This window comes from Pinus tabuliformis, chromosome X (assembly GCF_031772625.1).
Source record: "Pinus tabuliformis cultivar Carrire ecotype Pingquan chromosome X, CPIR1, whole genome shotgun sequence".
Lineage (NCBI taxonomy): Eukaryota > Viridiplantae > Streptophyta > Pinopsida > Pinales > Pinaceae > Pinus > Pinus tabuliformis.
Genome location: NC_142308.1, coordinates 139,385,432 through 139,406,429, shown reverse-complemented (window position 1 = coordinate 139,406,429; position 20,998 = coordinate 139,385,432). Strand labels below are relative to the sequence as shown.

General features: G+C 37.5%; 1 protein-coding gene across 2 annotated transcripts in view; it reads right to left on the bottom strand.

Annotated features, from left to right (window-relative positions):
• Positions 1-20,998, bottom strand: part of LOC149138849 (mechanosensitive ion channel protein 2, chloroplastic-like) — a 116,209-nt gene that overhangs the window by 58,597 nt on the left and 36,614 nt on the right. For both annotated transcript variants that reach the window (XM_089449164.1, XM_089449163.1), the window contains 7 exons: positions 7,823-7,946; positions 7,550-7,647; positions 7,269-7,382; positions 7,118-7,178; positions 6,828-6,977; positions 6,020-6,130; positions 5,639-5,806 (listed from right to left, as the gene is read on the bottom strand). In XM_089449164.1, the coding sequence (XP_089305290.1) occupies positions 5,639-5,806; positions 6,020-6,130; positions 6,828-6,977; positions 7,118-7,178; positions 7,269-7,382; positions 7,550-7,647; positions 7,823-7,946 (826 nt within the window). The remainder of the gene's footprint in view (positions 1-5,638; positions 5,807-6,019; positions 6,131-6,827; positions 6,978-7,117; positions 7,179-7,268; positions 7,383-7,549; positions 7,648-7,822; positions 7,947-20,998) is intronic.

Below are 20,998 nucleotides of genomic sequence, written 5' to 3'. Positions count from 1 at the left end.
TGGATGAAAATCCCTTGTTGAACTGCCCCTTGCTGCAACTGATCACTAACTTGATTTCCTCAGCAAACCTCACCCCAAAAAATCGAATTCTTGATCTCTCTTGGTGTGTCTCCAACTGACCCTCAAGCTTCCTCTTATACTTTTCTTGTTGATGATTCAACGACCGAGATTAAGTCCTTAATCAATGGCTAAGATTAGAACTGGCTTGATCCTCGTCACATAGAACTTTCTCACCCATTTTATATTAATACACATTAATATTTTTATTTTCCTAAGTTTAGACTTAGGGACCCATTAAAAATATTAATTATTTTAATATCTCTTCATCTAGGTGGAATTTCTCCAAACGATTTCTGGGTCTTAGAGATCTCATGTGCCTTGGCCTCTCCACCAAATTTCATGGCTAGAGCACATCCAATGCTACCAAAAATCAACACTCCCTCTTAGCGAGGAATGTGCTCTAGCAATACTTCCCACTAGAAGCATCACATTGATCCACGACATTGGTCCTTTGTGTTGCTGATGCTTGGCCTACTGCCCTTCATCCATTGCACTGCTGCCCATGACACTGCCATTGTCACTGTTACATCTATACTACAGCTCCCTCTCAACATTCTGCATCATGTTGCCCATAGCACTGCCACTGCTAACTGTTGCACTGCAACTCAGTTGTTGAGAGGCAACTAAAAAGCCACCCAAAGAGCTAACATGTGGTCAGTCTGGACTCTGGATGCCTCGTGATGCTAAAGCTACCTATGCTGCTAATCTATGTTGACCCTCTGCTACTACTGTGTTGCTTCAGACTCTGGCACTCTATCTCTGCCACTGTTGCTCTGTCATCCCTCGCACCAACTGACTCTCGTCATTCTGCTATTGTCGTTAAGGGCTCCCAGAGTCGTATGTGACCCAAGAGTTTGGGCAGCTCAAGGATCCTACCCCTCTTCTGTAGTCCTCTCGACTACAGCTCTACGTCTCCCCACCTCTTCTCTAGAGGCGCATGAGCACTCATGGTTCAATCATCATCAGTCTTGACATCCTTCTCCGCCTTTGCTAGAGAAGCCTTTGAGTCAGAAGCTTCTCCCTTGCCTTTCTTCCTGGGGCACTGAGAGACATAATGTCCCAGCTCCCCATAGTTGAAGCACTTGACATTGGAGATATCTTATTCCTCTTCTGAAACCCTGTTGTCCTACAGATGCTAGAGTTTCATCCTCCTCCTCCTCTTTCTTGATTCGAACTCCGTTATCGCTACTCCCCGTCTTGGTCAACCTCCTGATCTCTTCCTGTCGAAGAGCTGTGCACATCTCCTCCCAACTGGGGAGAGTCGCTCTGCCCAAAATGCTTTGGACAAACGTCTCCCAGTCCTCAAAGACTGCATTCAAAGCAGTCCTAACCATAAACTCTAGATTCGGTGTAGACCCCACAGAAGTAAGCTGGTCGCGAATTCCTTGCAACCTGAGAAGGAACGGATCTATCTCCTCTCCTTTATGCATCTGATATGACCTCAGTTGATTCTCTAATAACATCTTCCACTGCACGGAAGAGCCCTGGTATAAGGTGGTCAGTGTCTGCCACATCTCCCTTTCTGTGTTCTTCTCAGCAATACGTGGTATGACATGATCCTTGACCCCATCTATAATCATGCATTTCGCCTTCGCCTCGGCTTCCTCATACTTCTCATTTGCATTAGGGTCAACTAGGACAGCAACTGTTTTCAAGGCATAGTCCTTAATACGATGTTTATCCAGGATTGCCAAGATCTTGGCCTTCCAAATGACAAAATTGGAAGCCCCATACAATCTGTCCTGATCCATCAATCTGTTCACTGCCATCTCTGCTCCTCTTCTCTAGACTCCCTTTGAGTCTTGGTTTCCTTCTCGGAAATCCTCTGGCCAATTGTCGAATCACTCCTCTCCAATCCTCCTTTGGCGCTGCAACCCGGATCTAGATTTCTTAGCTAGAAATCTGTCGACATAGTGCTTCCCTCTACCTTGGTTCAGTTTCATTAGACATTGTTCTGCACTCACAGAAACAGCGTCCCACCAACTTCACAAATCAAAATCTGCTCAGCTCCCTTAGCCCCAGCAACTGAAGAATTTGAGCCCTTCTAGCTCTGCACAATCACATTGAGAGCTAGATCAGCTCCTCCTGGCCACTGCGCTAATCCTTCCTCGCTGAGAAAGATGACTTGGCACTACGTAGGTCTGATCTGCTCCCCCTCTGCCTCTGCGCTGGCTTGGATAGCTGACGCAGCTACTGCATGGGCTCCTCCCAGCTACTACGTCACCTTCATCTGGCTTAGAGTGCTGATGCAAGCAATGCATGAGCCTCTGTGTCGCCTTCTCTGCATTGTGTCCCTCCTTCTGCATCTCTGGCTCTGGAACAGCGTTGTCTCTCGAGACAACTGCTTCTCTGCTGCAAATTCTCAAATTTTCTCGACTGGTGTCTTCAATCACCTTTGATCTGCAATCCCTCTGATACCATGTGAAAATCCCTGAATCTAACACATCAGAAACCCCTTCTACAATTTCTGGTATACTATCTCCTACTTGTTCTTTACATTAACAAGTTATTTAATTGCATAAATATCGAAGTGAACATAAATGCAGCCTTCACAGATATACAGATCAAGCACTGAAGTAAACAGAAACAATAACACAAGGGACACTGTTATTTTTGGATAATCGTCCCCGAAAAACCCAATGCGGGAAAACCGGTGCAGCAATATGAGGGTTTTATTATTAAGCAGATTTCTTGAATACAACTAGGGTTCCAAAATGGCTCAGCCAAGAGAGAATGTCCTCGGTAGTAGTACCTCTATCCGGGGACAGATGTTCCGGCAAATCAGCAACCGGATGATCAACCAAACAGTGATTTTGGTTGTTCCTTGTGCTGGACTGCGAAAGCTGCTCCAAGCACTGCTTTGGAACTGTGTCACTCTTCAGGAACTGTGTCAACCCTCTCCCGGTTGATCGCCCCACGGAATCTTCCCAGCACTACCTCTGAAGCCCTCTGTGTCCTCTGCGTTCACTGCGTCAGCCTCTACGGCTTCTACATCACAACCTCTACGGCCCTCTATGCTGCCTCCTTCAACCTCTGCATCAGCCCTTCTTGGGCTTGTGTTGTCTCTCCCGACACTTCACTGCCTCTCTGCTATGTATTCTTCAGCCTTGGATGAAAATCCCTTGCTGAACTGCCCCTCGCTGCAACTGATCACTAACTTGATTTCCTCAGCAAACCTCACCCCAGAAAATCGAATTCATGATCTCTCTTGGTGTGTCTCCAACTGACCCTCAAGCCTCCTCTTATACTTTTCCTATTGACGATTCAACAGTCGAGATTAAGTCCTTAATCAACGGCTAAGATTAAAACTGGCTTGATCCTCGTCGCATAGAACTTTCTCACCCATTTTATATTAATACACATTAATATTTTTATTTCCTAAGTTTAGACTTATGGACCCATTAAAAATATTAATTATTTTAATATCTCTTCATCTAGGTGGAATTTCTCCAAACGATTTCTAGGTCTTGCAAATCTCATGTGCCTTAGCCTCTCCACCAAATTTCATGGCTAGAGAGCATCCGATGCTACCAAAAATCAACATATGTCCAATCAAGGACCTGACCATGTCTATTGCTATTAGGCAAAAATTCAAAAAAGTCAAAGAATGCCATAAGGTTTCAATCCAGATACAAGAACTAGAGCTTCAAACAGATTTATTTTCCCTACCACTCAAAGAAATGGATGTAGTTCTAGGTGTAGAGAGGTTAATACAACTAGGAAGCTATACTATAAATCTTGAAGAACAATTCATGGAGTTTAACTGGCAAGGACAAAAATATAAATTTTATGGTGTTAACACATCCAGCTTCAAGAAAGATACAAATACTCGTGAGGGATTCACTAGTCAACGTAAAGATACCACTCCATAGCAATGTGTTCAACTAGAAGAAACCCTTCTGGTTATGCTTTAAGGACAAAGCATCTCTAAAGGGGGTAGCAGTTATGAATAAAATATACAAAACAATATTAATCATATAAATAATATTAAAATAATAATTAATTAAATAAATAATTACATAATTATAACAACATTATTGTGAAGAGGTAAATAGTCAAAGAACATGACTATGCATTTCTCATGATCAGTGACTGCCTATAGAGGCAAACCACCATGAGGGTATTGTACACACATTCGGATTTTATACATTAATACAAAATTACTTATTACAACACTTACATTACAAAATCTACACAATAACTACACAATAAATTTTTACTGGCGTAAATTTTTCCTCTAACAATGCTTTTCCAATAACCCTTTAAGATGTGGTGGTTTATTGCTCATCATAGTTGGGACATTCATAAGTTCCCTTTATTTAGACAAAGCATATTATGCTAGGAACTAGATGATGGCTAATAAGGGGGGTAGAACTCAGGCTAGGCTTTTGTCCTTGTACTTTTAACTATCCCAACCATATTTTGCATTTTATATTTTCTTCTACTTGTAGCTATACATGCTTTTATCTTTCTTTCAGTCACATTAACCTCTTAAGGGCAAAGTTTCCAGGCCCTTGCTTAAAGATGAGGACAAAGGGTGCCAGTGCCAGTGACAAATGACAATCAGCCCAGAGAAAGGAGGTGGATACAATGGACTGATGGAAAATGATTAAGTATGGATTCCCTTAGGCACATTATATCAATCAATGTCTCATATTTGTGCCCCTCTTGAACAATGGAAAGAAAAGGCCTCAAGAAAGGTTACACAGGACTAGGGACAAGGGATAACATCCCTGGTGAAGTGCGGGAACAAGGATACAATCAAGAGCGGTCGATCATCTAGCTAAACCTGTTATTCATATTAGAATGCCCTTAACATTAAATGAAAGCACATGACTACAAAATGGTTAATGTACCTTGTGATAGATGACCCACTTTCCTTCAAGAGGTATGCTAGGTGAGGAAGAAAGCATAGAACAGACATATGTGGCATAGCTATCTCCGCATCATCCATAGGGCTGCTGGCTGGCATGCAGGTTAAATAGGAGAAAATTTTCTCCTAGGGATTACTAACTTAGGTGGGTAACAACTACTAGCTTTTGTTGTAACATGATGGACATGTGTTACATATCAAACCAGGGTGGAAGAGCATCTTGCTTCTCTCAATGGAAAGACAGATTATACAAAAAAACCTAAACTGATGACTAACATAGGGCTAACATCTTCCCCTTCTATAATCACTATGCATCTTTGCTCAGTTCTTCATTATTGTAATTCATTGGTAATATCTTCATCTCTAACACTAGCAAGTTGATCGAGAGAATAAATTTTATTTATTTATTTAGAATTATGGAATATTTATTTTACAAGAAAAACCTCACAGGATTATAAATTATGGTAATGGACATGGCATTTTCAATTAATTATAATTATCTTGTAGTAAATAAACAAAAGTCAAAAAACAGTGCTACGCCAAAGAAAATAGAATGACGGTTTTCTTTGACCAAAATATACTTCCCTTCCCTATATTCTTCTAGAAGCAGTAAAAAGGAGATCTACCACTCCAGATACTTCATAAATTATTATATTTTATTTCTTATTGTGGCTAAAGGACAACTTTGTCAGAGAGTTTACTTACACCAATTTTGCTGACATCTAGATGGCTGATAGCAAGATGAGTCTTAATGCGCCAATGGCTCTTTTGAGTAAGATTCCGAACAACACTAACAGTGAACTTGTGATTTGGAATATGCACAGCCTCCCGATCATCTCCTCTGACAATAGTTGGAGACCACCAACCAACATGCTGAAAAATTGAGTTCAGAAAGAATGAATTGAAAATATTCAAATATGTTATGAAATTGTCTAATATCATATAACTGGCACAGCGTGTCATACACAATGAAAACCCCTAAAAATGCTACAAACTAATTTTCTATGCCCTACAATCAACAGTGATGCTTGACTGCACATGCCCATCTCTTAATTTTAAGATATCCAGAAAGGAAGTAGCACTGACTTCCACAGTTCCAGAAACTTCATAGCCGTCGATCTTGGTTTGAATCCACTCACTCACAACAAAAGGGCGAGTTGCATGGATCATTACACTTGACAGGAAATTGGTAAATATCTACAAAGAAAAACACTTTGTAAGTACCCAAAACAACAGAGAAGTTACAATACTGACAAATATTACTTCAGAATATTTGCATAAAGAAAATATATGTCAAGAAAATTCAGAGATAAATGTAATCATCTAATCTCGTTGGTCTCCTTGAGTCCTTCAATACAGATTTCTCATACAACATTACTCCAGATATACACCATAAAATTTTAACAAGTTACGTGTTTCAACAATTACTTATCAAGAAGGTAATCCAGTTTGAAATCTAAGAGAAGATTGAGGACCTTCATGGACTGTGAGAACAATCTAGACCTTAGTTTCAACCTTCTATCAGGTAATCTTTTTAATTACCGGCATATAACCTCAAGAACAAAGGTTACATGTATTCTTCCAGAATGCGAGGCTCTGCTCTTTCCACTCTTGTAGTGTTTAAGTTTTAACCTATAGTAAAAATTTAGAAGTAGGAGATAAAACCAGAGCTAATCAAAATAGGGCCCAAACAGTAAATGCCACAGAAAGCCCAAGATAAGCTTTCTCCCACCTTACAAATAAAAGCACAAACTCTAAGAAAAGATGCCTGCGACATTGATGGTCTAGATATATTTTATTGTATCAAACAAGAAAACAATTTTACCACAGAGTACCTATGACTGTGATTGGGATATGATGGTAAATGAAGTAAAACAATAATAATCACAATCACCTCACGACCAGCAAGAGTCAACAAAACTGTTCCCAGCCCTCCAGCAGTGATCCATTTCTGTGTTGAAAACCCCAACAGCTCCATGAACAAGGATACCGCTGCCACCCATACTGCAGTATAAATAGCTTTTCCAATGAAGTTAAATCCAACCTGCAACATGAAAACAATTTCAAAGAAAGAACCTCCACGGAAAAAATATGGTGATATACTCACTACATGTATTTTATAACCACCACGGCTATAAATCATGTGTGCATGTAGAACAAAAATACAAAACAATGAACCCATACATGTCTTGTGTCCTGGGTGTCATTGTGCTCCATTACAAATTTCTGTGCCTGCTGAATCAAGCTGCACCAAAGTGAATACAAGAGATTGATTATTTCATAACGGCTGGGGACATTACAGTTCAATTACAAATGGTGTACTATCATTACTCACCTAGATATACAATATGCAAAAGCCAAGACAGTTGATAGCGATCTCACAAAGTTTACAAGCCGCTGCTTGACAGCTTGGCTTGTTTCAGAGGATAACACAACAGGATCAAAAGCCCTGCAACGAATAGATTATAAAAAAATAGCCATTCATTGATTCAAGAAATAGTGGTAATCTAAAATGTTCAAAATATATACATCAAACTAACCTTGAGCATCAAATGCAATCACAAATATTCCATGCCTAAATACAATAATATTATGTCATGAATGCAATGATGTCACCTGCAGATCAATATTGCACCTAACCATAGCAGAATTGGTTGTAAATAGGAGGTCATGATGTGATATGTGCTGCTTCTTTTCCAATTGTTTGCATTCCGCTGCACAAGTTTTAGTCATTGTATCTCAGATGCAGCTAAAATTGCTTTAAAGTGAGCACATATATAGTTTTAACAAAGAAACTGCTTTTCAGATTACACAATTATTTCCCATTAAATTAACATTTCATCATGTCAGCAGATCTATCAATGTCATTCTTCGGGTTTCAGAACATACACGAAGTATCAAATGACGAATAACTTGCAGAGATGGCTCAAGTCCCCACACAGAAAATGCCATAAGCCCAACTGCTGGGACACACTGAAGCACAAGAGGGCTCCCTTGCAAGGCATTGTATGCCCTACACCAAGCAAACTTCTCAAATAAACATACTGATTTTCATTCTGTAACAATACTAGGAACATGACTAAAGATAACTAACGATAAAGGGGCATCCAAACATCATACATACATCATCAATTTTGTTACAATAATAAAAAAATACAATATTCTACTCTATTTAGCAATCTCATCTTGATCATAACGAAATTAAAAGTCAGATAGATAAATTTATCAATGCCAAAAATGACCAAAAACTGAAATAATATATTTCTTAATGTGTATCAGTGACCAAAAGAAAGGTCAATAAAGCCATAGTAGAAGACATAGTACTGTTTATAGAGAGTGCCTAACCCAGCTCCAAAAATAAAGGACAAGCACAAAAAACATGCCATATCATAAACTGATATTACAGCCTCCCTCCAAAAAAGCCCATATGTGCGTACTAAATAATGAAAGATGAAAACAAGCAATCATCAATGCTCTTTCCGACTAGTCAAGGCCAAATGAAATTTTGGTTATACACAAATTTGTCAGTCAGATACAGTAAATACCTGGCTGTCGTGGGACTTGTGAGACTCGGCAACTAAGGAAAGACTCAGGAAATACGAAAAAAGTCTCAAAATTTAAATTTTGGGCACGAAAATATATATTAATGGCAATTCCAATCCATATAAGTAACAAAGCCATTGTCTACACACAAATTCAGAAGATCATCTCATGAACTATGATAATAAAACATTTGACACTTAATATTTGTCTACAAAACAGTAAATTTAGGGATGATCCCATGATCAAATTCACAGTGTCAAGGTCAACAATCTCCATTTGAAGAATAAATAGCAGAATTAGATGATTACAATTAGCATGCCTTAGTTTAAAAAGCATGGCAAAAAAAATTTGCAAACTCGTACACTAATACATAAATCAAATAAGCAGAAAATTGAAAGAAGGCAAAAGTAAAGGTGTAAGTATTACAGGCTACAGCCTAGGCCCTACAGGTTTGTCTCTTAAAAATTTAGAATTAAAGTTGTTACAGAAAGCCTACAGATTTGTTTACAGTTTTACCCTCATAGAACACATAGGAACATCCATTAAGGTGTTACAGCCTACAGGTTTGTCTCTTATAATTGAAATTTTACTACTACTATTTTCATAATTAAGATACTTCTGATTCCTGTAGATTCCTGTCGGGTTTCTATGGCACTGTATTATTAAAGAATACTTGGACACTAGAAATCGTAGATGTATCAGTGCTTTAGAAAATATTAACGAAGATTCGTTTACCATGTTTGAGAACTGAATATATTATCATCAAATAGTAAAATAACTTGAATTGATTGAAACAATGAGTGAGTCTCAAGACTCCACAACTCAAATTAAAAGTATTAACTCAAGAAATTTCATGATTGACCTTGTACCATATTCAGTCAATAACTTTCCATTAGATGCTATGACAAAACCATCTAAGTTTCTGCAAATAAGGTCTCATGGGCAATTGGAAAACTGCTCAAGTGTGAAGCTGCTGCTAGAGTTATTTAAGGTTGTTTGAATGATGTAAAATTAATGTATTTAGACATTAGAACTGTTATAAAACAAAACAAAACAAAACACTGGCCTCTAAAGCTGGTAGGACATTCTCTTCCTCCAATTCCTCTATACATTTGTTTCATAATCATACACTGAAAATAAACACAGAACCTGCACTCCAATCAGAGTTTCACTCATCAAAATATCCAAGGAATGGTCACAGGGGTCTCCAAGTCCAACTTGCGAGTATGACCTAAGGCTCGCAAGCATGGTGATTATGGCAAGTTACCCATGAGTCTGGCGAGTGGTGAGTTTCAAAGGCATGTGTTAGGCAAATATTCACTCCAGCGAAGACTCAACAAGACTCACAAGTCAAACTTCACTAGCTATACAAGATCATAAATAATTTAATCCATTTCATGTTCTTATCTTTGGCCAAAATGAAATGAAATGTGTTGATGTTTGTAGCTCAAGCAGGTACTTCTGCAGAGGCGCTAAGTGTCTAGGCGTGCAAGAAGTCACCCACAATCTCCTTAAGACACTTGCTCAAGTGTGAGCAAGTTGCTAATGTAACTTAGCCTAAGTTTAAACTTAGGAAAAGCACATAATTATTATGTTGGCTAATTGTGCTAAAGAAACTTAGGAAAAGTGACCAAGTGAGGCAAGATCTAATCTCGACCATCTATTACTTTGGAGATTAGGGTTAGGGATTTAGCTCAATGTAAAGTTATAAAAGCAAGGCTAAGGAGAGGAGAAAGGCATGCCATATAGCAGCACTAGCCTTTGAAAGAAGCGATTTTCTCAAGTGAGGAGTGTACTACTCTAGTGTTTCGGGTCCAAGGAAGTGCAAAAGGGCAATACTGGATATCTAGATAAGCAAAGGAGAACGAGAATTGATCTAGGACCTGATTTGTTGGCTCATATCCAAGGCATATTGTATTGTAATTTTCTCAATTGGGCCATTATCCCAAGACGAGAACCCAAATAACTTCAGATTTGAATGAAGAACTATTGATTGGGAAGAATCATTTTGTGTCGTTGTGATTGAGATTGATTATATGTAATTTTGCTTCCACTAATTAAGTTAAGAATCTAGTCGTGCATTTATTCAGTGGATCTGTAATCTACTAGGTCAACGAATTATTGGGTGCTAAGTTCAAGGTCGAATTAATAAAATGAAAGGCTTAGTAATGTACCCTATTCACCAAAAGAATAATAAAATACAAAGTGGCCATACACATTCACAAGGAAAGGGACAATCCCATATTGTCCAAAAGGACAACTAATTATATAATAAATGTGAATGGCACAAGGAATGAAAATACACAATCAAGAAAATTGTCATGTATATAATATCTAAAAGACACCACCATGCTAAGGGACATAACCCTTCATAATAATTATTATGTTAATTTTGGCAACTAGGGCCAAACTTCACCTTAGACAGCTCATATGAGGCAGCTCATATTCTTATTGGGTTCCTCTCTCCGAGAGGTGTAGGATTGTTCTAAAGATCATCCCATTCTGACATGTACAAATGGAATTATGAATTTATTTTGTGTTGTAGCATTTTTTGGTTTTGATTAGATAGAATATATAAAAAAAAATGTTAAGTTAGGATATGGACATAACAATAGTGAATAAAATGTTAGTTAAAAAAAATTTTTGAAAAAAATCCTGATGATAATGTCCATATCAAAGAAAATGTTAGGTTAGATGCTCTAAAAAATCAAGGCAAAAAGAAAATGTTAGGTTAGAAAGAAAAGAAAACAAATAAACTCTGAAAGTGAGCAAGTCTAAATGCCACTACTCTGTTTCTGCAAAATAATGGTTGTGTGCAGCTTGTTTTAAATGCCACAACCCATGACAATCAAACAGTTTAATCTTGATTGTTTCATGTTTTAAATTTGATGTTATACTTAGTAAATAAAGATCTGGCCAGCCTCAAGGGGAAGCTCAATCGGTCAAGTCAGGGCCTCGCCAGATGGGAGGTCACAGGGTCAATTCCCGAAAGCCCTTGGGGTCAAGTCTGCAATGGCTGAAAGGTTTGATCCCCGTAGATCAGCCTAGTCTCTTACCATGGACGTAGCGGCCACTCAGTGACCAAGGGTGTCCGTGAACCACACAAGAAAAATAAAATAAATAAATAAAATAAATAAAGATCTGGCCAAACTGTTTAATCTTGGCAGATCAGTAGTTAAGTAGAGAATAATAAGGTGCTCATCAGTTTAATCTGAGCCCTTGGATTGATATAAGGTTAGAACTAGATAGTTTCCTGCTTTAAAAGAAAATGGATAAGGGTTTGCTAACTCAAATGCACCCATTAAGTGAAGAAAGAATGATAGGTTAAGCAAAGGGTAAGTAGAAAAAAGGTTGCAGATGTTTGATGATTGATTGGACAAATCTACATTTATCATGTTTTACCATATGTTTCTATGTCCAGGAGGCAATAACACAAAGCAAATGAAGGTCTACAACATCAATTAATTAACCTCCCTCATCCTCATTCATTCATATATATACTAATTTTCCCTTCATACATTCATATTCATTCATTTCCATAAAAAACCCTTTTCCTAAGGTCAAAGCCCTTTTTTACATAGGAAAAGTAAAAATTCCATGTAAAATCCCTTTTTACATAAAAACCCATAAAAATATCTTTACCCTAAGTATAAATGCTTATATGAAAAGTCAAATCATTCATTAAAAAGCATTATACTTGGTCGCATTTCCCTTTTCCGCTCATATTTCATTTTTAATACTAATTTATGTATTAAACCCTTAAAATTCCCCTTTCCCGTATAATATTAATTCCTTTTATAACATACCCCGAATCCTTAGTTTTATTAAAAAACTATGTATTTTATTAAAATATCGCATCGCAAATGTTCGTGGATCGCAACTTTTCATATGAATGCACCTTTCCCGATTGCGATATGTCATAGACCTGGACCTGAGGCTAATATATATCATGTTTCATTCCTGTTTCGCATTTGCTTCCATCGCAATTCCCGACTGAAGCATAACCCTCCGTGTATTGCGATCTCCGACTTCGATATGGAAACCCGGACCCAACGCTATATATCACAATCTATCGCAAACATCGCATCCGCCTCCATCACAGCTTCCCACTAATACCAAAACCTTTGCGCATTCCGATCTCCGATTGCGATAGACCCGGACCCGACACAATCATATGTCATATTTCATTCTACGTCGCGTCCGCCCCTTATCGTATTCCTTTGCGATGGGCCTACCCCCACCTAACTCCTATTGCAATATGCGAATAGACCCAGACCTGATATCGTTATCCACTTTAATTTATATATTTTCAAATCCGCCAAATGTGTTTTGCGAGGGTTTTATGTGTTAAATCGTTTTTACGATTTAAACGAAGAATTAACTTTAAACCTCCATTACACCGCTAATCTGGGTTTTTAACCATGATAAAGCCATTCCACCATAATTAATCATTGGGCCCCTCCATTTGCTCTTTCGCGCTGCTCTTTCACTCCTCCACCATCCGATTACGACCATTGAAATCCAACGGCCCTCGGCTATTTCAGGTTGGCTCTCTGTACGAGCATTACCCACTCGAAAAGCGGTATTCCACTGATCCCCTTTGCTACGTGTCAAGCTTATATTATTTCGGGCAACCCCCTCTTAAAATTGCCCGCACCTTATAAGCAATGAGATGAAAACCACCTTCCGCAAAACGACAAATGGTTAATGTTCACTTCACGCTGTATTTCAAAAGGAAAATTGTTTTTCCCGTTTAAACACCAAAAGACCATTTTTGCTCTATTTTGCCTGTTTTCACTGTGAAGCCTGCATAAAACTCTACGGCCAAAAAAACATCATTTTGCCTTCCGAATACGCCCGGACTCCTTCCGATATCCTTTAAAGCTCAGCAAAGCCATGAACGACCTCCTCTGTCACCATGTTTTTCTTAATAAGTTTTTGTTTTGCAAGTAAAGACTGTTGTTCCAGGTTTGTAAACAAAAAGCCTTTGTAACAGTTGGAAGACAAATATGAGGATTTTACTGTTGAAAAACACAATAATAAAACTGAAATGCGCAGTAAAGGTAGAAAAGATCACAGTAAAATTCACTCAGCCAGGTCAAAGCATATTAAACAGAGTTTAAAGCATTATCAGGTAAAAAGGTTAAATGAAACAAATTGCCAGCGTGAAGGATACCAACAATCGATTAGCCAAAAGGGAAAAATATCAGACAAACAAACCCAGCAAAAACATGAATAAAAGGGACAGCAAGAAGCAGTTCAATAGCTACCCCTATCTTCTTGCATGAAGATCTTTCCTTTCCTAGAATAAATCTTAATCAGTTTTAGGATATTTCTTGGTTTTATTATCGTATAAATAACTCTCTTCTCGAGATGTTAAGCGTTGGGAGTTCAAGATTCATAGTTCATTACCTGTAAAGTCTTGACTGTTAATACTACTTTGAACCTAAAAGCCACCTTTGAAGGAAGCTTTTACAAACACTTGATGTACTCGGTCTTTCTGGAACCTTAATACAAAGCAGAGGATTCTGAATCTGGTTTTACACAGTTTGTGTTATCCTGTAAGTTTTTCCAGTTTTTAATCATTATGTTTTTCTTCATATGCTTATGACTTGCAGAGATATCTAGGTAGGAACAATTTGTGTTTCAATTGATTCCTATAAGCTCCTGAAGTGATCATCTATTAAGAGATTGGATTAATGCAACTGTCTGTGTAGCTAATCCCCTCTAATCAATAAATCATCAGCATCTTGTGTAAGCATTAAGTATACTGCCTTGAACCTTTGGAACGTAGTTTAGAAGGTTTTCCAACTTATGATTGTTCTGTTTTACAGTCTGGAAACTATGATAATCATATTTTTTGTTGTCTTCTACTCACCACTATTTTTGATCTATATCACTATGTAATGCTTTATAGCAACCCTTTGCTGAAGTATTAATATAACCCAAAGGATTAATTACTTCAATTCTACATCTGTCTTCATTCATTGGTCTTCCAAAATTAAAACCAAAAACCCCCAAAACAATTATTTTAGATGCTCTGGCATTGGTAGCCTGACCTACTACTATCTTAGAGGAACAACATTTTGATTATGGACAAATTGTCAAAGTCTACCAACAATCTAATGTAGGATCAAAAGCCCAACAATCACGTCTATTCATCCTCAACGTTTGCATATAAATACATGGTGCCTCCTCCTCATTTGGACACTCCATTCACACACACATCTCTCTCTTCTTAATTGGGTACGGATTTCTGAGGCTTCTCTCTCTCCACACGTGCGAATAAGGGACTGTTCTTTTGTTGTCCCGGCATTGACCAGACTTGACCGAAAATTGCAAAAGGTTGTTTTGACCAGCGTTGACCATCTTTGATTGTGGTTTTGTATGGGGTATTTCTGTTTGGGCAAGCCGCAATTCTGGGCACGAAATTCGAGGTTGTTTGACCTCTGTTTGACAAGCGTTGACTGTGCTAGGGTCTGCTGTAATTTTGACTTTTGTTGACCAGATTTAACTAGACTTTTCGGACTGTTTTTGGGCTGATTTGACTTGTTGTTGGAGGCCGAGTTGACCGAGTTTGACCAAGTTGTTTTGGAGGTCAAAATCTACCCTGTTGACCAGCGTTGACTTTCTAGTTACGGTTTCTGTTTCTATTGTTTGACTGATCAAATTTTCACTATAATTGGGCAAGTGAATATCGTATCTTGTACTCTCTCTCTCTCTGCTGAACTTTTGAAGAATTATAAGGAGAATTGATCAAGGGTTTCCCCACATTAGGGTTTTTCCCTGGCTGGTGCCATATCTTGTGTCCTCTTGTATTGGCTTGTCTTCTACTGTATTGTTTATGTTCTATCTGCATTTTCCTATCAAGTTGATGTGATTGCTAAACTAGATATTGATATTGGGCTAGTAAAGAAATTGAAGTAAAATTACTCTAAGCATAGAACATACCATTGTTATCCAAAAATTAACAATATAACTATCTAATCTATGTATACTATGTACCCTCCTATTTAGGAGGGCTTTGTTCTCGAAGCACAAAAAGAAACAAGAAAAAAAGATCTTTGAAGCTCCAAGCAATATTGATGCAATTTAGAAGTATCAATAGATCCAAGGTCGACTTTTATCAAATATATATCTTGATAAGATTCTGAAAATGTAACCTCTCTAATTGTGACTCCAAGTATGTCTTCAGACAAAAGTCATTTTGGAATTTTATTCTTTGGAACATAAACAAGGTGTCATCTTTGTTCAAAGTAATGTTGATAACTTCATTGATCAAAGCGACCACACTCATCATTAGAATAACAATAAGCTTTTATTAAAAAAAATCATGATTTCCACCTTAGGATACCCATGATTATCCTAAAGTTGTGTATTAATATTTTCATCACATAATATTTCAATAGCGAAAAATCGATTTTTAAATTCAATCTGGTCTACATTTTCCCGTGACATAAGCACGATAGTCAAAGCCAACTATTACATGCATTTGTAGTTTTCCACTTGAATTTCTATTCAACACATGTTCATCTTATCAACTACAGGTTTGGAAGGAGGCCCTTCAAGAGATGCATAGTGGTTGTTGGTTGATTGTTGATATCGTTACAACAAATGAGACACTATTGGTGATAGTAGCATTATACAGGTAGTTCCCCACAAGTCCAAGTGTCTAGACGTAAGGAGGTCATCCAAAGGACCATTTAACCTTAGCAAATTACTTCAATTAAAGGAATTATTAAAGTAATTTCCTTTTATAACAAAAAGTGAGTTAATATAATGAAATACAAGGCTAACAGCATTAGCAAATTAGATGAATCTCGACCATTGATCTCAAATGAAGTTGACACCTAATCTCATCCATCAATCACTTTGGAGATTAGGGTCGTCGATTTGGTCAATAACACAAACTTATAAAAGCAAGGCTAAGCTAAGGGAGAAGACACATCTTTCAACAAAAGACAGAGTCAAATAGAGAGATCTCAGTGATTGGGCAGAGAAGATCTTTCATCCAACAGTGCAAGGTCCAAAGGAAGAAGAACAAGGGGCAGTGAGGGAGAATGATCTCGATCCACCAAGCAAGATCGAAGGAAAGATCAGTATAGGGTTTGATCAACTAGTATAACTACAGTTTTTTGTTGTATTTGTATTTTTCTCAGAGGGCCATTATCCCAAGAAGGGAGCCCTTGTATGCTGAAGATTGTTATTTATGAAACAACAAATTTTTAAAGGCAGAATATGTGTGCATGTGAATTAGATTAGTGTATTAATTTGCTTTCCTTGTTATATTTTTTATTTACGTGTGAAAATCTCAGTTGTGCTTTTCTTCAATAGATCTGCATAATAAGTAATTGAAATTGAAGGAATCTACTAGAAAATAATTTGCCAAGTTTCTGGGGTTAGAGAAATTAACAAACACACCCTAGCATATATATGTATTTTAAGATTTTCATTTTTTATTATTTTTTATTTTTTAAATGGACAATATTATTACAAATGTGACCCAAGTTTTGGTGGTTGCTTTGAAAATCCTAGGAAGGAACAAACCAGCATTAATTTCTTCCTTTGAGAGTCAATGTTCATGTTGTAACATGCTTTATTTTTGGTTAGTTGCTATTTTATAAAAGAGGGTATAAAAAAAATAAAAATAAAATGAAAATATGAAAAAAATAGAAAAGTAAAAAAGTGATGAAATAGAACCCCATCAAAAGAAAGTCAAAAAGATTTGAATAAGTGTGCTTGTTTAAGCGCTACTTTATGAATAAATTCTATTTGTCATAATAAAGGTCTGTGTGCAGTTTGTTTTTTATGCCACAGCCTTTTCTTCTTATCTGAATCAAACTGTTTAAACTTGATTCAGATCATTTAAATTTTTGTTCTAGACTAGAGAATAAATTCAACCAAACAATTTAATCTTGGTTGAAAATTAGAAATTAGGCTAGATTAGGAAAAATAAAAAGCCTAATATGCTTAAAAATTGGCCTAAAGTCATATAGATTAGGTTTAGATTAGTTAAATAGTTTAAAAGGCAGCTAGTTTAAACATGCCCTTAGTTAGATTAATTTTCATTATTGTTTAATTACCTTGTTAAAAAGGGTGATTAATTATTGTAAATAAATATGTTTCTTATGCTTTTAAACCAAAGCCATAAAACGACAAAACTCTTTTGTCGGCATGTGGTAAGCTTTAGGTGAAGATCAACAGTTATTAGCCTCCCCGCCCAGATCAATAGAGGGGAAGCTCTTTGCACCCCCTCGCTATGAAATGAGATAACGGCGAGGGGGGCGTGCGAAAAGCGGTTTAGCCCGCACAAGCCCCCTCACCTACGTGTCACTCCCCCAGGCGGATTGGAATTGTCATTAGTTTATTTTTTGTGATTAAAATTTACCATATTTTAAGGTTTTTTGTATTTTAATGCATCTTATACGAGTCTTATATGGGTCGTTCCCAAGTCTTATACAAGTTGACAAGTCAATGTCATGACGAGTCTTATACGAGTACGAGTCGTGCAACATTGGTTAAGGTATCAAATAAGGAATAAAGATCAAAGCGATTATCAAATTACCCCTCGAAGTTCTAACCCTAGTTCAAGCTTTAATTCTGGATTAAATGTTGACTTGGGAGGATGGTTGAATAATGAAAAAATTTGGGTTTTTGTTACCGAGATATTGAAGATTCCCTCCCAAAAGGCTAAGTTATTGAACGCCATTGAAGCATCTCATGTTAATGTTTCTTAGGAAAAGGCTCTTGAAGTTGTCTATCAAGATGCCCCAATTTACTTGCAAAGTATGTACCCAGATAACAAGGATCATCAACCATTTTTTACTTTGCTTGTTAATGGTTATCGATTATATAACTATATGTTGGATTTTGGTGCTTCGCCTTGCATTATGACTATTGATTTGGGATAGCATCGGATGTGCTCTAACCATGAAAATTGGTGGAGAGGCTAAAGCACATGAGATCTCCAAGACCCAAAAATGGTTTGGGCAAATTCTAAGCAGTTTGGGAGATATTAAAATAATTAATATTTTTAATGGAGTTACTAAGTCTAAACTTAGGAAAAATAAAATATTAATGGGTATCAATATAAAACTGAGTTAGAAGGTTCCAAAAGTCATGGATCAAGCCAAATCTAATCTTAGTCATTGATTAGAGATGTAATCTCGACCGTTGAAGGACCAGCAGGGAAAGTATAAGAAAAGGCTTAAGAGTCAGTTGGAGAATACATCAGAGTGATCAGTCATTTGATTTACTATAGCGGGGTTTGCTAAGTAAAGTCGAATCAGCAATGTTACCAGACTCGGAATCGGCAATAAATCGGCAAGGCAAAAGAGCGAAGAGTTTTAATCGGATCAAAAAATCGGTGAATCCAATAAATTAAGATATACACATATATTGAATTAAGGATTTTTCATTGATATTCAATAAAGCCATGTCCAAACAATGCATAATAACAATAAATGTCCAAAATATCATGAATGAATAAGTATCTCATATATGTTATCAGTCCAAACATGATCCAAAGTATTGGGTCCTCACTCCTAACCTGTGACTACATAGAAGCAGAAACATCTACTTCTAGAAGTTTATAAAATACTGCGTACCAATCAGTAAAAAAGCAGTGATTGAAATCTCTTGATTGCTGCTAAAATGATATGATAATGGTTTTCTATTGAAATCTTTGACAAAGCACACGCTGAAGCTACATTGGAGCACACTGCACACTACGCCTCTATTACACTACGACTCTATTATGTTGAGTAAATTGAAACTGAAACCATGACTCTATTACCTTCTTGACTTATGAGTTGTAGCCCTGAACAGTGAAGTCAATTATGGACCAACTTTTAATTTTGAACCTAACTAAACTATGAAGCAAAAAATGTGGGAACCCTAAAAGTTAAAACCTGTGCTCGCCGAGTTTAGGGTTGAAATAGCCGTAGTCCCCTAAATCGCAATTAATTAGTGAGTCACTAGTCAAAATCACGTTGACCACGAGTCAAACTTGGTCCACACAAGTTTGACTCGCCCAGAGTTGAATCGGATCGTTTGAGGAAAGAGCAGAGTTTGACTCGTGATTAATCGCAAGTGATCGGAGATTCATGTTTCACTGCGAATCAGTGATCAATTTGCAGCGAGGGGCACTGAGTACTGGACAGAGAGGCAGATATAGTGTCAAGAGACCAGTACAGAGGCAAAGAGGCAGACGCAGAAGCCAGAGCAAGCCAAGCAGAGCCCAACAGAGATAGCACTGAGCCAGAAGGGCCTGTTTCATCCACATAGAGGGCAATAGGAGTGACGCAGAAGGTCATAGAGGCTACGCAGTGTCTCAAAGGGTTGACGCAGAGGCCAAGAGGGCTGACACAGTGCCTCAGTGGTGTTGGAAAGGGTTTCGTGGGGCAGATTTTTTGAATATATGCTTCCGAATAGAGAGGTATTACTGTCGGTTATTTTTCTCTGTCGGGTGAGCCAGTTTGGCACCCAGTTGTACTCAAGGATAGACTGCATAATAAAATAAACCCTCAGAATTGCTGCACCGGTTTTCCTGCATTGGGTTTTTCCGGGGACGAGTTGTCCAAAAATAACGGTGTCATTTGTGTTTGCTATTTCTTTCAATTGTTGATTTGTAGATGGTTGAGACTGTATTGTGTTTATTTCGGTGTTTATATGTTAAGATAACTTGTTTGTAATTAACAAGTAGGAGAAATAAACCAGAAGAATACAGAGAAAATTTCTAACGGTTAGACTTAGAAATTTCAACAATTGACCAAAAAGGTCATGGAGCAACTCAATTTAAGAATTTCTAGGCCTTACTACAACATATGTGCCATGGATACTAAAAAGAATGATGTTCATGGGTTAGTCAAGGATTTACAAGTACATTTATCAGTTTACCCTAACATAATGATTGTGATGGACATAGTTGTAGTTGATGTACCAAATGCTTGGGGTATGTTATTGTCAAGGAAGTAGGCCTCTGATCTAGGAGGAAGTATTCAAACGAATTGGTCATATGTTACAATTCCTTCTCCTAGAGGTTCTGGATTTGTTAAACTTAACAGAGAGCCTGAAAGAAGATTCCATGTTGAAGATCCCAAGAGCTCCCATAATGAAATAATAAAGGAACAACCTAACCTTGGGAATTATGCCATTCTGTCTAACTCCATAGTTCCTTTAGATGTGGGCCTCAAATCAGTGCCCTGCCATTCTATATCATAACTCATTATCATGTATTCACTACCACTACTACTATTATTATTTTTAGTATTAGTAATAGGATATAGGCGTATTTATTATTTTCTGGTTTTCATGGATGAGGCACTCTTGTCAATCCCATGTCTTCCTTTTGTGCAATGAGAGCATGCTTTCTAGAGATTGTCCTTCTGTTGGTTTTTTCCAATTTCCAGTGGGCTATTGAAAAAAGGGGCTCAGATCACTGTTATTGGAGTAAACGTTTACACACAACATTATCCAGTGGTGTAAACAACCTGTATAGCAATTGCTACCTAACTTAACCCG